Source organism: Ailuropoda melanoleuca, chromosome 5 (genome assembly GCF_002007445.2).
Source record: "Ailuropoda melanoleuca isolate Jingjing chromosome 5, ASM200744v2, whole genome shotgun sequence".
In the NCBI taxonomy this organism is placed as follows: domain Eukaryota; kingdom Metazoa; phylum Chordata; class Mammalia; order Carnivora; family Ursidae; genus Ailuropoda; species Ailuropoda melanoleuca.
In genome coordinates this window covers 50935049-50951378 of record NC_048222.1, presented here as the reverse complement: position 1 = coordinate 50951378, position 16330 = coordinate 50935049, and the positions used below count along the sequence as shown (strand labels likewise).

General features: G+C 39.5%; 1 protein-coding gene across 2 annotated transcripts in view; it reads right to left on the bottom strand.

Annotated features, from left to right (window-relative positions):
• Nucleotides 1–16330, bottom strand: part of PRTG (protogenin) — a 124139-nt gene that overhangs the window by 63823 nt on the left and 43986 nt on the right. For both annotated transcript variants that reach the window (XM_034660947.1, XM_002922949.4), the window contains exons 3-4: nt 1301–1445; nt 174–307 (exon numbers count right to left, since the gene is read on the bottom strand). In XM_034660947.1, the coding sequence (XP_034516838.1) occupies nt 174–307; nt 1301–1445 (279 nt within the window). The remainder of the gene's footprint in view (nt 1–173; nt 308–1300; nt 1446–16330) is intronic.

Genomic DNA, 16330 nt, shown 5'->3' with positions numbered 1-16330 from the left:
AAAAGCTGGCCTGTGAAAGAAGAGGTGCCTAATATGGATAAAAATGACCATTTCCAACTAGATTACAATAATCTAAATGAAATGAAAGTACTGTTCTATGGCATACTATTAAAGCCACAGAAGAAAAATTAACAGCTAGGCCAGGAAAAGCTGAAATCACTTCTGTGTGGTACCTGGAATTACTGTTAGAGAGGCTTCCATACTTTTACGTCTGTGGGCTACAGTAGCAGCAACGCAACGGTAATTTCCAGCATCCCTTTGGCCAACATCATAGATCTGCAACACTCCTGTTGGTAGGGCAGTTATCCTGTTGCGAGAAGATGATTAAATTCTTTGTAGTCGACTTCGTATTTTATTTCAACATGTATTCTATGATTAATATATTCAACCTTTTCAAAGTGCCAGATGATGCAATATTTTAAAGACCGTTTAAAATATTAGCTTGATTCAATTGTTTTTATTTGGGTCTCTACAGCTCTCTAGAGCACTGCTATGCGGTGTGCGGTTTGTGAAATCTACCAGTCTAATTTTATACAAAGTCATATCGGACATTATGGCTTATATATCTGGTGGTCTAGAACTTAGCATGATTTTTCAAATCCTGATTTCTTGCCTATTAATATAGATGTATTCTCCCAAGAGACACCTGAATCAAAGTTTAAAAAAAAAACCAAAACACTTTCTTGAATAACTTCTTCCACCCTCAGTATCCTGAGATTTTAGCAAATGATTTTTACCTACTTTGGAATACTGTTACTCGTTAGGACAGGAATCAAACTTTATGAAGTCGCTAGTAAGTTCTTGATCCTTAAATCTCAACCACCTGCAGAGCACTAGGTATGTGTGTGCGTGTGTGTGTGTGTGTGTGTGTGTGTGTGTGTGTAGCCGAGAGGAGACTGGAAGTGGGAGGCAGAGACAGAAGTGGGCAGCTACCAGGGTATAGGGGAGACCCCTACAGTAGAACTGCTATTGCCAGCACTGAAGGTCTAATTTGGTTTCCTAAATCCTTGGGCTGCAAAGCAGGTGCTCAGGTGGTCCTATGGTTGGAAAAGATGTCTGAGTAAAACAACAAAGCAGTAAGATAGGTTATTTGAATTATGATCTAGGCCAAAAATCAGAAATTATTCCCTATGTGCCCGAGACTGATGATCTAATTCTTTCCCTAAGTTTGAAATGTCTTTAAGAGGTTGGTAAATGCTACTGTAAATGAAATTAAGCTCCATAACGGTCTTTACCCCTATAAGTCTCATGACTCCTTCATTACACCTGCATCATCCCCAAAGACAAAGGCTGCATTTACCTGTCCATAGTTACAGGTAGAGTCGTCCGATTTAACTCCCATGTTATGACTGCAGGAGGGTTTGAGGAAATCTTGCATGCAAATCTAGCAACTCCACCTTCTTGGACCTCAGTAGAAACTGGCTGAATTTCAAATGCAGAAATAGCTATAAGATAAAGTTTGACAAATTTAGAATAAGGACAGGTACTATTATACTGCACTGTACTTGGAAATAACATTATGCTAGATATTACTTATCACACTTGAACTCCTGCCCAGACATAAGACTGACCCAATTTAACCAGCACAAAGATAATTTAGGCAATAATTGTGGAAAAACCACTGACAGTTGTCTAGCTCAGGGAATCTGGTCTCTCCCAGGATGAAATTCTAAATAAGTTCTCAAGAAACTTACAACCTATTTGGAGGGAAAAAAATTAACACAACTGAAACAAGAATAAACAATTAATAATGATATGTAATCACATACTATTTTTGTAGCACAAACTTCAAATACTACTATATTTCAGAGAAGAGGGAAATCAAGAAAGACAAATTAGACAGGTAAAAGCCTTTACAGGGATTGGTTTTGAATTAAGTTTTGAAGACTCAGTTGGGTTTAGATGGAAGGTGGGAAAAGAAGACATCCCTGGTAAAAGGAACCAAGCAAGCACAGAAGAAACGTGTAGCGTCTGTTCACAGGACTGTAAGGAAACCGCCAGTATTAACTATTGGAGAATAGTTCAGATTAAGGGATCATGGAAAAGTGGAAGGAGAGTAGTGAGAAAGCAGATTTGTACCATGATACAAATTAAGACATCATTGAAAATTTTTGAGCAAAGGACAATTGTAGTCCTGATAATAGCCGTGTTTGGGAGAAATCAATCAGGCGTGGATACACAGGATAGAGTGAAAAAAGGAGAGCCTCAAGTCAAAAGACCAACAGGCTGTGTAAATAGGAATGACAGAACTGGGTGTGGCAGTGAGAACGGTGAGATTTTACAGATATCTCAATGGAAGCAAAGACATGGTCCTCACTGGACACAGACACGTCACTCTGTGTTTGGAATCAAGTGAGTTTGGTACTGATGGAGCTGAATGAGAAAGGAGAGAGAGAAGACAAATGGTGTGAGTGTGCCTGATGAGTAAAAGGTAGAGAGACTCAAGAGACTATTTTTAGTCTCATGTATTTCCAAAGTGGAAATAAATCTCAAAGTGTTGATATTTCTAGAGATAATTCTTTCTCATTCTAGGCAGGCCTCCAGGAGCTAGTCATCGGTGTCCATGCTTTTACATTTTGATAGAGTCCAGGCTCCAGGTAACACTGTGGTTTTCTTTCCCTCTACTGATTTTCAGGATATAAAGAAAGGGCCCCAGTGATGGTCTTACTCCCCCTCTGCAGACCCCTGTTCTATATATATGTATATATGCATGCATTTACAGTTTATCGACAAAGTGAGAAGTCATGAAGAAAAGCAGAGGGAATAAGGCCTGTATGACTTACGTATTTTTCACTAGACCAAGAAGGGTAAAAAAATGACAGAAGGCTACAAATTCTCCCTTAGACTTCGATTCATCGATCTGCAAACAGATCACAAGACTTTAGAGGTACAGGACACAGCTGGTGAATAATGGTGAAAACACTCAGAAGCTGCTACTTCCAAAATGCAGAAGGGGGTAGAGTAATACCTTATATGTGTACGTAACACAACATTTCTGCTTCCTCAAGAACAGTGGTTCTCAAACCGCTATGGTGAGCAGATAACAAAGTCAAAACCATTTTCATGATCACCGTCATCTGCCTTGAATTTTCACCCTATTTCTCGAGTGTACGGTGTGGTGGACGATACTGCAACAGACTTAATGCAGAAGGAGATATGCCTGATTTATGGAGCGTTAATTTCTCTTACTGATCTCATATTTACCTTGTTCATGTATGAAGAGGTGAATTTTAGTTCTGGTTGTCATTCCTAATCCAGACTATATTCAATTTACAGATTTCAAAGTGGGAAATTTATCTTATTCTCCAGCCTTTACCACTCTAGAATGAACTATCTATTATAGTTCAATTTTTCTTCATAAAGCAGTTGTTCCTTCAGCCCTACCTGACTTCTTTACCCTAAAACATATCAAGCACCTGATTCATTGTGTTTTACCTCCTCTCTCTATCTGACTTCTCTCCATCCCTAATAGTCCTCTCTTCCATCCAGGCCCCTATCATCTCCTGCCTGAAGTCCTGTAGACACCTCTTAGGTGATATCTCTCCTACAAAAAAAGCCCCTGCAAACTCTCTTGCCTCAGTCACTTACAGTTATACCCCATGAACACTGAACTACCTGTAATTCTCTGAATATACCATGATATTTCATACCCCTAAGCACTATATGAGCATATCCTTCTTGCTCAAATATCCTGGGTCCCTCCGTCCACCTGGTGAAAATCCTATCATTGTTTAGCACCTAGTTTGCTTGTCCCTTCCTTTGGGAAGTTGTTCCTGATCCTTTTCTCTGCAACTTCTGTATGCTACAGACCTCCACTGACACTTTTATCCCACAGTACCACAACCACTTATTCACATTTTTCTCCCACTCCACACTATGAGCTCCCTGAGGGCTAGTAACGGGTCGTAGTCTTTGCAAGATCCCTTAAGACAGTGAATGGCAGAATTGGCACTAAAATACTTGTTGAACTGAACTTACATATTTTTTTCTCTAATTATATTAGGTCTTTAAACACAGTAACTAGAAATATAGGGAGTTCCCCAGGCACAAATACAAATATTTCTCATCTTGAGAAGAGAATAATGGTTTTTATTGTTTTTCTGTTTGCTATAATTCCAAATGGTCCCCAATATTTTAGTGGCATTTATCTTTAGAGACAAAAATCTGATACCCGACTATTAAAGGATTTTTATGAAGATTTAAAAAAATAAATGAGGACTTTTTATATAAGACTTTTAAAATAAATGTTGTGATTATTGAGAATAAAGATGATCACTTCTGCCTTAAGTAATTTCCCTCCAACCACTAAGGCACCTGAGCGTTCTTTCCTACCCTAAATCTCGTCTAATCAATCAAACAATATGATCTCTCTGAACCTTTTTTTTTTTTTTTTTGAGCAGCTTCCTGCTTGCCTCCCAGATCCGTAAGTCTGTGAAACCCTTAGGATTTTTTTTTTATAAAAACTGAACTAACTTTGCACTTTAGATCAAATGTGCTAGAACTCTGGAGTCAGAAAATTCCAAGAAATAAAATGTAGATGGATGCATCCTCTGACTCAGTAAGGGTATTTCTTTTGGGGAAAGAGGAAAGAAACAGCTTTTGAGATATAATCACATAACATGTAATTTACATACTATACAAGTCACTCATTCAAAGAGTACAATTCAATGGTTTTTCGTATATTTAGAGTCAGCAACCATCCTCATAATCAATTTTAGACTATTTTCATCATTCTAAGAAGAAACCCCATATCTTCGGATTATCACTACCTAATCTAACCATCCCCTCCCCAACTCCAGCCCTAGGCAACCACTAGTTTCTTTCCTCCCTCCGAAGGTTTGTTGGGTTGAGAATGACCTATAACATCATTGTGTATAATGTGATTATTTGATACATGTATATACTGGGAAATGATTACCACAATAAGGTTAGTTAACACATCCATCAAGTGAGGGTATTTTTTTTAAAGATTTTATTTATTTATTTAACAGAGAGAGTGAGAATGAGCACGCACAAGTAGGGGGAGCAGTAGGCAGAGGGAGAGGGAGAAGCAGACTCCCCGCTGAGCTGGGAGCCTGATGCAGGGCTCCATCCCAGGGTCTGGGATCATGACCCACTGAAGGCAGACACTTAACCAACTGAGCCACCCACGCGACCCAAGTAAGGGTATTTCTGGACCTCACTCTGGTTCTCAGCAAGGTCTCAAGTAAGTATAAAGATTTTTTTAAGCCCCCAAACACCTTTATATTTAACATTTCTCACTTTCTGGTTTTCTTTGAACATTCAACCTGCTGGCAAAACGATTTTTCCTAAAGAAGACCAAGCCAGGGGCGCCTGGGTGGCTCAGTCACTTGGACGTCTGCCTTCAGCTCAGTCATGATCCCAGGGTTCTGGCATCAAGCCTCACATACAGCTCTCTGCTCAGTGGGGGAGCCTGCTTCTCCCTCTCCCTCTGCCTGCTGCTCCCACTGCTTATGCTCTCTCTCTCTCTGCCAAGCAAATAAATAAAATATTAAAAAAAAAAAAAAGACGACGACCAAGCCAGATACCCCTTGGGACTCTCATCAGTACCTGAGACTAAAGAAAAAAGAGTTATTCATGATTCAACAAAAATAAGATGCTATCCGTCTGACCATAACTCCCCCATCTGTGTACCAACCCCATTCTCTTCCCTCACCTCTGGGAACCTGATGTATCTCCCTTTTGTCTCTCTCTCTCTCCTGCATGTTCAAATTCTTTTCCTGGATCTTTCACTGGGCCTATAAGAGTGATTAAGTTTCTCCAAATATCAAAACACAAAAAGAACAAAACTCTAGACCTCTCTTTACGGCATGTAACGCTCTAGCAGCGATCTACCCTCTCTCTTCCCCATGGCATTAAAACTTTTCTAAAGAGTAGATGACTCCAGTTCCTTCCCCTTCTTCCTCTCTGACTTTATACCTCAAACATCTCATTGGCCTTCTTCCCCTATTATTTTATTGAAACAGTGTCAATGACACTGCACACTCTTATTTCTTACACACTTTCATATCTATTTCTCTGGTTCCTCCTTCCAGTCTCCCTTTTCAGGGGCGCTCCCTCCCCTTCTGCCTTTCCTTCCAGAGATTCTCTGTTCTTTTCTCTCTCCAGATTCTCTTTGGGTGAACTCATCCACATTCAGTTTTCAATGACATCCATCCCTTGCTGCTGATTCTCCAAAATACATCTCCAGCTTAGATCACCAACCTCAGAACTTAATACTCAGGGCTCCAATTGCTATTGGACATCTTCACCTGGAATTCATAAAAGGTACTTCCAACTCATCAGGTCCAAAATGAAATCATCTGATTTCCTCCGGCCTGTGTCTCTACTTAAGTTTGTCACATGACTATCCAGATACTCACCTGAGCTAGACACTATTAACTCCTTCTTCTGCACTCTCATTCACTTGTTCCCACTGACCTCAACTCCTAAACACATGTCAGATCCACTGCTGTGTTCCTTTCTCAACGTCTCTCCTGGAACCACTATAAAAATCCCTTATCTGGTCTTCTTACTCCCATTTTTCCTCTTCCCCGCTTCAAAAAGTATTTCTACACAAGAATTTGATATGGCTGCACTGCGCTCAGAAGCGGCCTCCATCTATTAATTCAAAGGCTTCCACAGGTCAACCCATTACTGCTAAAACCAAAAAAGGAATAATCTCACAAAAAATGTGATTCTAATTTTAAATGTCAAAAAGCACTGTGCCTTAGTAACCCCTCCTAAGTCTTTAAACTGCTTAGCCTAATTATTAGGAAAATTGAATGCATATATATCCTTGCTACATCAAAAGGAACAAATAGCTTTCTTTATGCCAACTACATATTTTTAATTCTTCTTTGGCCGAGTACATTCTCAATAAACAGATTTACTGACTCCTTTTTGCAAAAAGGAAAAGTAGTTTGACATCAATTACTCCAGACCAAACTGTTTATATGGTAATCATGCAGCAGTATTTAAACACTCTTAAGTACTTATATTTAAAAAACACTTAATATCTCTGCAATTAGAGATACACATTATTACTAGAACACAAAGCATTTAATTTCTACAAGTCACACAATATCAATCCCATTATCTGTATAATCACACCATTCATTTAGTTTGTAGTTTACCCATGCTGGCGGGCTTTGAGTCATGCAATTATTCATAAATATTATGGGTCAGATTAACTATCTCCCCAGTCCAGAAAAGGATTTCAATTATACCTATTTTAGAAAAATTTTAGGCTAAAGTAATCTCTTCTAAGTTCATTCATTCATTCAACAAATATTCATTGTCTAGTATATTCTAGGTGTCCAGGATCCAATAACGAACAAAACTAACAGAGGTGCTACCCTCAGGGATCTTTGTCTAATGATACAGAAAGGCATTTAACTAAATTACTATGCAAGCATATAACTTCAAACTGCGCTAAGTGCTTTCAAGGAAAAATACCAAGTATTAGGAAAGGACATAACAGAGGTTATAATAATGGTAGAAATAACAATAGCTTAACATATTCTACTGCCAGGCAATGCTTTAAATGCATTATATATTCCAATTTATTTAAACCCCACACCTATTATTACCCCAATTTCAGTTGAAGAAACTGAGGCATAGGGAAGTTAAGCACCTTACTTAAGGTTCTGCAGCTAATAAGCAGTGAGGCTGGGATCTAAATCCAGGCAATCTCCAGACACCCTGTGTGAATTCTCTCATGAGTAAAAGTTTGAGATCTGCAAGGTTTTTATTGAAGACAAAAATTACTGGTTCTACATCTAAGCACTTCTGCTTTGGTGTAAGTTAATATGCGTTGACTTTCTAACTGGATAAGAACATGTGTTAAAATCCTAAATTTCCAAAACACAGTAACACCTTTAAACTCTTGCATATGAGGATTCTGAAGCTAAGGCTCTCATCACAAGCAGGAGTACCTTTATCTCTAGGAACCCATGGAAGATAAGAGAGACAGGAATGCATGCAAACTGAATCATACTATCTCAGTCTAATATTTCTTTAGAAATCAAATATATTTTTTAAAAAAATCTATTTGAGGGGTGTCTGGGTGGCTCAGTCAGTTGAGTGTCTGTTGATTTTGGCTCGGGTCATGCTCTTGGGTCACGGAACTGAGCCCCATGTCGAGCTCCACAGTTAGCGTGAAGTCTGCTTCAGATTCTCTCTCCCCCTCTGCCCCCCCTTGCAATCAATCAATCAATCAATAATTTTTTTTAATAAAAATCTCTTTGAAAATAGTTTACCTAATGGGAATGCTAGCTATTCCTACATTATTACTCACCTAGTTCTTAGCTCACATACATTTGATCATGAGAAAGCCAAATACCTGGAGAGCCCTTAGAGGTAGGGAGACCATTTAAGAGGCTCTCAGAACAGTAGACAAAAGACTGACTGTGGGTCCGAATGATGCAGGAGATTATGGAATGGAAGCGAGGGCACTTATAAGAGATGATGTACACCAAACGCCACAATTTGGCCACAAGGTGTTCAAGGGAAAAAGAGAAAGGATCCAAACAGTTGAGTTTCTGGCCTATGTACCTGGAAAGGCTGGGGTACAGTATCGTGTCTACACAGGGAACACAAAAGAAGAGCTCAGACAGACTGGAGAATCACCATTACAGACTCATTTCCTCAGAATGAGAAGAAACCGGACATAATAAGGAAGATTGGGAAACTATAAAATTTATAAAACAAAAGGCCAGGGCTTAATAATACAAACATCAAATATCTATCCAGCCTGATTTTTCAACTGGTCCAGATGGTCCAGATGTCAGGCTGTCATTAAGATTTGAAGAAAGACATCCCTCAGTTTACAGAATAGCAGCCTACAAAAATAGCAATGTATAACATGTAAAATAAACAGAGAAAAGAATTTCTTACTTCTGAGGCTCTGCTGGGATGAAGTAAGGAAACATAGAGTTTCCTGTTCTTTACATTTAACTTATTCTCACTTTTTGTTTTTTTAAGATTTTATTTATCTATTTGACAGAGAGGGAGACAGCCAGCGAGAGAGGGAGCACAAGCAGCAGGAGTGGGAGAGGAAGAAGCAGGCTCCCAGCGGAAGAGCCTGATGTGGGGCTCGATCCCAGGACTCTGGGATCACGCCCTGAGCCAAAGGCAGACGCTTAACGACTGAGCCACCCAGGCGCCCGTATTCTCGCTTCTTGATGATAGAAATCAAGGCATTAGAAACCAAAGTAGAAGACTAAGGCAAAACCTTAGCCTTAGCTGGTTTAAAGAAAATCAGGAATAAAATCCAAATAAACTACAGGACACAATTTAGGCAGATAGAGGGGGGCAGTATAGCAGTACAGCCTTGCAGTTAAGAGTGCAGATTTTAGGGGCGCCTGGGCGGCTCCATCGTTTAAGCATCTGCTTTCGGCTCAGGTCGGGGTCCCGGGGTCCTGGGATAGAGCCCCGTGTGGGGCAACCTGCTCACTGGGGAGTCTGCTTCTCCCTCTCCATCTGCCTACCCCACCAGCTGTGTGTGCTCTCTCTCTCCAGTAAAGAAAATCTTTAAAAAAAAAATGCAGATATATTAAATCTATGGCTCTGGGTCAAAATCACAGCTTTGGACTCATGTTCAGGTGCTGTGTGCCCTTGAGAAGTTACTCAACCTCAACCCTCATATCCCTCAGTAAAATGGGGATAATGTTTTATAAGGCTATTGTAAGAATACTAAATGATACACACATATACATATGTGTACGTATATACACACAGAGCACCATGAGTATGTGCGGAGGCACTGCTGGGCACCTAGTAACCCTGGTCGTGGTGCTGGAGGTGGTAACAGTAACAGCATGTCCTGCTATGAATACACTGCTTTTACTTTCAGGACTATGACTTACAGAAAGGCAAACAAAGAATGTCAGTGACCATTATGCAACAAAAATAAACTTTAAAGCCTAACAAAAGCACAGGTATTCTAAGATTTAAAATTCTTCTTTTCTACTAAGCCAGACTATGTAGGCTTTATGTAAAGGAACATAAAATATGTTCGACAAATAATTTTCCCATTTTTCATGTGCATATATAAATTTGGAGAGGATAAAATCCCTTACTTAAATAATGAAATAATAGGGGATGGATTACAAGAAGATAGGTAATTAAATTCAGATCTCTCGTGGCAGAATTATGTATGATAATTTTTTGTACTTATATTTTTCCTACAATACATATAACTAAGAAAAAGTAATATTTTAAAATAAATGTTATATGCTTACATGGGACATGGAACGAAAAGTTTGCATAAATTTTCTACTGTTGCCCCACTACCTCATAAAATCCCTCACCTTTAATTTTATCTGCCTTCTTTTTAGTACTTTGAACTTCTCATTCTTTGGGTAGACATCACCTATGAACTATGGATGCTTGATTCTCTCCCCAGCCAGAGCCCTCAATCTGAGAATTACAAAAAAAAGAACATCTGAATAATAGCTACTTTTTCAACAAAAACCAAATTGTATAGAATTTTACACGAAAACTTAGAAACTTCAGAATAGCATGCAAATAGGCATGTCTCTATCATGATAGTCTTAAACTTTGTTTTCCGACAAATATTTTCCTATTTTGATTTTTTTCTCACCTTTTCCTATTTTATTTTTTATAAATTTTACTTACATTTTAGTTAACATACAGAGCAATATTGGTTTCAGGAGTAATTTTGACTTTTTTAAGGGGGGCATTAAATGGCAAAACATCTCTTATATTCTTATGCAAATCTTGGCTCTCTCCTTGACATGGACTTTGCTTCTGCCAGTTCGGTATGATTTTACAAGTCTAGAGCCTCCTTGTGAAACCTGACCCCTTTCTTCCCTCCACAGCCAGTGCTAACATAAACCAAGAACCCCACAAGAAGTCATTAAAGCAGTGCTGTTAAGAGGCCAGAGCTCTATAAAATAGGTACGAAACAAGGTCTCAAGAAACATGCGCCATCCTCAAAAACAACCTTGCAAACACAATAAATGTAAGTGCCTATTTTATTTGTGACTTCCTCCTCTCCACCTGTCTACTTAATCATTTGCTTCTATGATTTATAGTCAGGAAGAAAAAAAAAAAAGGATCAAAGATGCTAAGAGGAAAATGTTCTCCAAACTTTTATTTGATCAGAAAGCAACAAATACACATTTTTACACTGGAAATACAGGACTACCATACTGAACTAATGTGCCATTCAGGTTCCTTAAAGGTTGCAATGAACGACAACAACAAAAAAAATTAATATATTTTGATTTTAAAACCAACTAAAAATTACGGAAACACAGTCTGAAATGACAAAGCCATACAATAATTTAAAATAAGTTCACAGAGGATGGAGTAAAAAACAAATAAGTTCACAGACTATTCCCTAGTTTAAGAAAAATACCACTTCTTTTAAAAATCTAATTTATAATATTCTTTCACTAAACAGAATATTCTTCAGTCAGTCGGAGTCCTGATGCGGGGTTTACACCAGTGGTCCTAAGGCTGTGGATCAGCCAAGATTCTGGAGGCCTGAGATGGTCAAGGACTGCACCAGTTGCTACTGCTACACCCCTCCTTGGGGAATCCTAAATGGCAGGGGAACATGGCCAGTGGTCACGTTCCAGTGCCCCTGTGCTGTTTCCATGGGTCTAAGTCACCAATCAGTAGCCTGAGGAAGTCTGTAAGCTCATCAAGAATACAGGGAGATTTCTATCTCAGACTCTCCATGTGTACAATTTCAGAGTCCATCATGGAGTGTATGCAGCTTAAAGTTTATTTCTATGACACTGATCTTTCAAATCATGTATTTGTCTATTCCAGACGTTACTGATCGAAACACAGTTCTAACTTCTTACCTCATCGGGTCCATTTCACTTTGAGTCTTCAAACTTGAAGACTGACCTGCAAATGAACAGGAAGTAAACCGAGAGACCCAATCCATCATTTAATCAAAGCATCAGGGTAAACGATGCTTTACCTGCTGTGGTAAAAACCTGATCAGTTAGCCATCAGTTACCCTGACACTTTACCTACTGAGGTAAAAACCAACCAAGGTACAAGTTTCAAACAAATTAAAAATTTATTCTATCTGTAAGTCTACACAAGAAACTACTTGTACTCTTTTTTTTTAAAGATTTTATTTACTTGAGAGAGAGCAAGCAAACACAAGGGGGTGGAGGGGCAGAGGGAGAAACAGACTCCCCGCTGAGCAGGGAGCCCAACGTGGGGCTTAATCCCAGGACCCTGAGATCACGACCTGAGTCAAAGGCAGATGCTTAACTAACCGAGCCACCCAGGCACCCCCTACTTGTACTTCTTAAAAAATGATTTTACAGAAAAAAATTCACCTCCTTAATAGAAATAATGTAACATATAAGACAGATGCATTCATTCGGTGTCTTGGGTGTCAACCTCTTTATTCAGCTGTACCGAGTATAACATAGCTATTCTATAAATGGTTTATTACCTGACTTCTCGTCAATTTAGTATCCTGCTTGAAACTGCAGCAACTCCGACAACCAGCAGCTAAGAGGTGTACCTCTGCTTTTCAAAGGAAGTGTTTAGCCAAAATATGTGTCAAAATAAATATAAACAAAATAAAGGCTAGAAACTTTATAACAAGGCTGGAGGGCAGGGACTTTCAGAAATAGATCCCACCTGTAAGGTTTCCAGACTAGATTATTTTCCAGTATATTTCTACTGTATCCATGTTAAAAGACACCTTTAATAACACCTGAGAATTATTTGTTTCTTTGATATTTTATCAACCCTGTCCTGCCAAATGCCAGACATGGCTCTCCCCACACTCAAGTTCTCTGACTGGAAAGAGTGACACAAAGCTCTTCAAGTCCCCTTCTGTCAGCTGGGCCACTCAATGCTGTTCAACAGTTCTCTTCTTAATAACTGGTTTTAGGAATTTTCTAACTTTCCCATTTATTCAGGTCCCCCACCACTTGAATCCCAGATTATAAATTCCTTGCGTTCCGACTGTATATGTCTGTATGTTGCCAGGAGCCAGAACAGTGCCCTGCACACAACAGGTACTCCATAAAGATTTCTTGAGAGTGAATTCAATGAACCACAATACCATCTCCATCCTATTTGCTACAGAAAACTCTGACTCTTATCTCCCTGAGAAGATTATGGTAAATTTTGGCTATAGCATTCCGTACAGTATAACCCTGAGCAAATTACTCTTCTTAAACGTAAGTGGTTATGTAAGGGTGCCTGGCTTGCTCAGTCAGTAGAGCGTGCAACTACTGACCTGAGGATAGAGATTATTTAAAAAAAAAAAAAATCTTTTAAAAATGTGGTTATGAAGGGACTCCTGGGTGGCTCAATCAGTGAAGCGTCTGCCTTCGGGTCAGGTCATGATCCCAGGGTCCTGGGATAAAGTCCCTCATTGGGCTCCTTGCTCAGCAGGAAGTCTGCTTCTCCCTCTGCTGCTCCTCCTGCTTGTGCAGGCTCTCTGACAGATAAATAAAACCTTTTTTTAAAAAATGTGGTAATGTAAAATAGGGCTCTTAAAGGGGGGTTTTAAGGATTACAGAAGGTAAATGCATGCAGAGCACTTAGCACAGTGCCCATAACATCAAAGGCATTCCATGATTTTTAGCTATTTCTATTATTTTCTTGGACATAAAATTTCTTATCACCTAAAAATCTTTGCCTCTTCACCTTGCTTCTCTCCCTTCACTCCTGGTTCTGAGGAAGAAGTAACCATTCCAATCAGTGCCAAGGTTAGCCCTCTCCTGGCACTCTTAATCCCATCCCCGATAACCATCTCTGTGCCCCTATTCCATTTAATATTTCTATTCTCTCACGTTACTCCCTCATTACTAGTTTCTTCCTCTCTGACTATAAACATATTTATATCTTCCCACCCTAAACAGTAGTACAGAACTCAAGCCAAGCCAATATTCAGTACCTCTCTTTTCTGTCACTGTCATTCTTCTGGAATTACTCCATCCACCTAATGCTTTACTTCTGCTGGGGTGGGGTGGGGTGGCATGGGACAGGGTAGGGATGGAGAGGATAAAGGGAGAAGAGCCACAGGTGTTCAGTCAACCCTTGAACAACACAGAAGTTTTAGGGGCACTGACTCGCCCCCCATATCCCGGCATACTAAAATCTATGTATAAGTTTGACTTCCCCAAAACTTAACTACTAATAGCCAACTGTTGACTGGAAGAAGCCTTACAGGTAACATAAATAGTCGATCAACACATATTTTGTATGTTATATATATATATATTATACACTGTGTTCTTACAACAAAGCCGGAGAAAAAAAATGTTAAGAAAACCATAAGAGAAAATCCATTTACATAACTATACTGTATTTATTGAAAAATCCGTGTATAAGTGGACCTGCACGGTTCAAATCCATGTTGTTCATGGCTCAACTGTATTTATATGCAGGGCTCAGGCACCTCCTTGGGAATAAAATTTATCTTTTTTTTCCCCCAGAGATTTATTATTTGAGAGCACGCACAAGGGCAGGGAGAGAGGAGAGAAAATCTCAAGCAGACCCTCTGCTGAGAACAGAACCTAACATGGGGCTCTACCCCATGACCTGAGCTGAAATCAAGAGTCAGATGCTCAACTGACTGAGCCGCCCAGGTGCCCCTGGAACGAAATTTATCTTAAGAGAAGAAGTAGTGCTCATGAATTTGGTTTAAAAAAAAAAAAACAAAACTGACCTAAATTGGTGAGGAGTGTGTCAAAATTCATGGCTGCCTGATTCTCAGGCAACCATCAGGACCCATAAATATATGTACATAAGGAGAAGGAGGGAGGGGAGAGGGAAATGCATGTGGGCTGTTGGCTAAAATTTCTGAAAGTTTTAACAAGACTACCAGCGAGAGAAACATGGGCAGAGAACACAGGTAGGCCCACCATTCGGGGGTTACTATAGTACAAGCTGGAATGGGGCAGAGCAAATACAGTTCATCCACCGGGCCTGACTGGAAAACACCCAGAGAAAGAAACCATAATCCCCACTTAGGGGAGATACTCAATTAACAAGAGAGAGAGAGGCTGCTGACTCCCCCAGGGTCCTGAACACAAGAACTGAACAGACTGACACTGACTGAAAATTTACCTCTCCCACAGACCCTTTTTGTAGCTTCTCACCACTCAAGACTTGTTCTTCCCATTGTTTACTCATAGTGTAATGCCTAGTGTGCCCCTGTGGAGGGGCCTGGCCAATGTGTAATTATCTGACACCTGGCAATCAATTTTCATCTTAGAGAAAAAATTATAATCATTGACTTTGTGTTATCCAGCCACCAACATAGTCTCCTTGCTCCTCGGTTTCTTCCCTCTCTCCTTCCTCTGTCCCTCTCACTCTCTCTTTCCAAATTTCCATATTCCATTGTCTCTGGAAGACATTCTGGAACGATAACTACGGCCTGGACTGAAGGAATGACTGGGGATGGAAGTGTGGGGACAGAAGAGAGATGTTTGGGAGGTGGTACCAGTATGAGAGAACTTAGGGGCAAATGTTCCAACAGTGCAAGATAACAAATATTCTCATAATACATCGCCATTGGCGGTACGATATCAAAACAGGTTAACGTATAACAAAAAAATGCCTAAGGACACTATTCTGTCTTCAATTAATGGAACTCAGAGCCCTTACAAGGACTGTGCTATCACAAAGGAAAAAGTCTGTGACGTGCTAAGTGAAAAAAAAAAACAAAAACAAAATCTTATTGACAACTATCTCATGATTGCTCAACTGGAGAATGGGAATTCATTCTTAACGACTTCTTTTATTCTTAATAAAATATGAGCAGGCCAGCCAAAGTTCTTTTTGCAGGCATCTAAGAGCTAGCACTTGACAACGATGCTGGGCTTAATAGATTGGCACTGGCCAATGTTGATGCAGACAGAGTGAAGCAAAAGATGTGAGTCCATAGGACTATGAAAAAAAGCAAAAAATTAAGCAAAGACATTTGACCTCTTTGAAAAACTTAAAAACAGCTCAATGAGAACTCAAAAAAGTTCTTAGTTACAGCAAAGGATAATTGGTTTAGGAGAGAAGCAAGACTGAGGCAGGGAATTTTATTTATTGGTTGATTAAATAAATGAATGCATATGTAGGCAGCTACTATAAATGTGTAATAAATATTTATTAGTAATAAAAATCAACATAAAAGTTGCTGCTTGTTTTTTACCTTAAAGAATATGGCAAAAGATTTCCAAATTGGGTGGATGATTGAATGACCTTCATGGTCTCAAAGTGCCTTCTATGACAATTATTCCAGCAGCATCTGTTGTGCTCTTAGAAGCTAAATCTGACACAGAGGTAGCTGTGGTATAAAGAGAGATCCTGGAGTCAC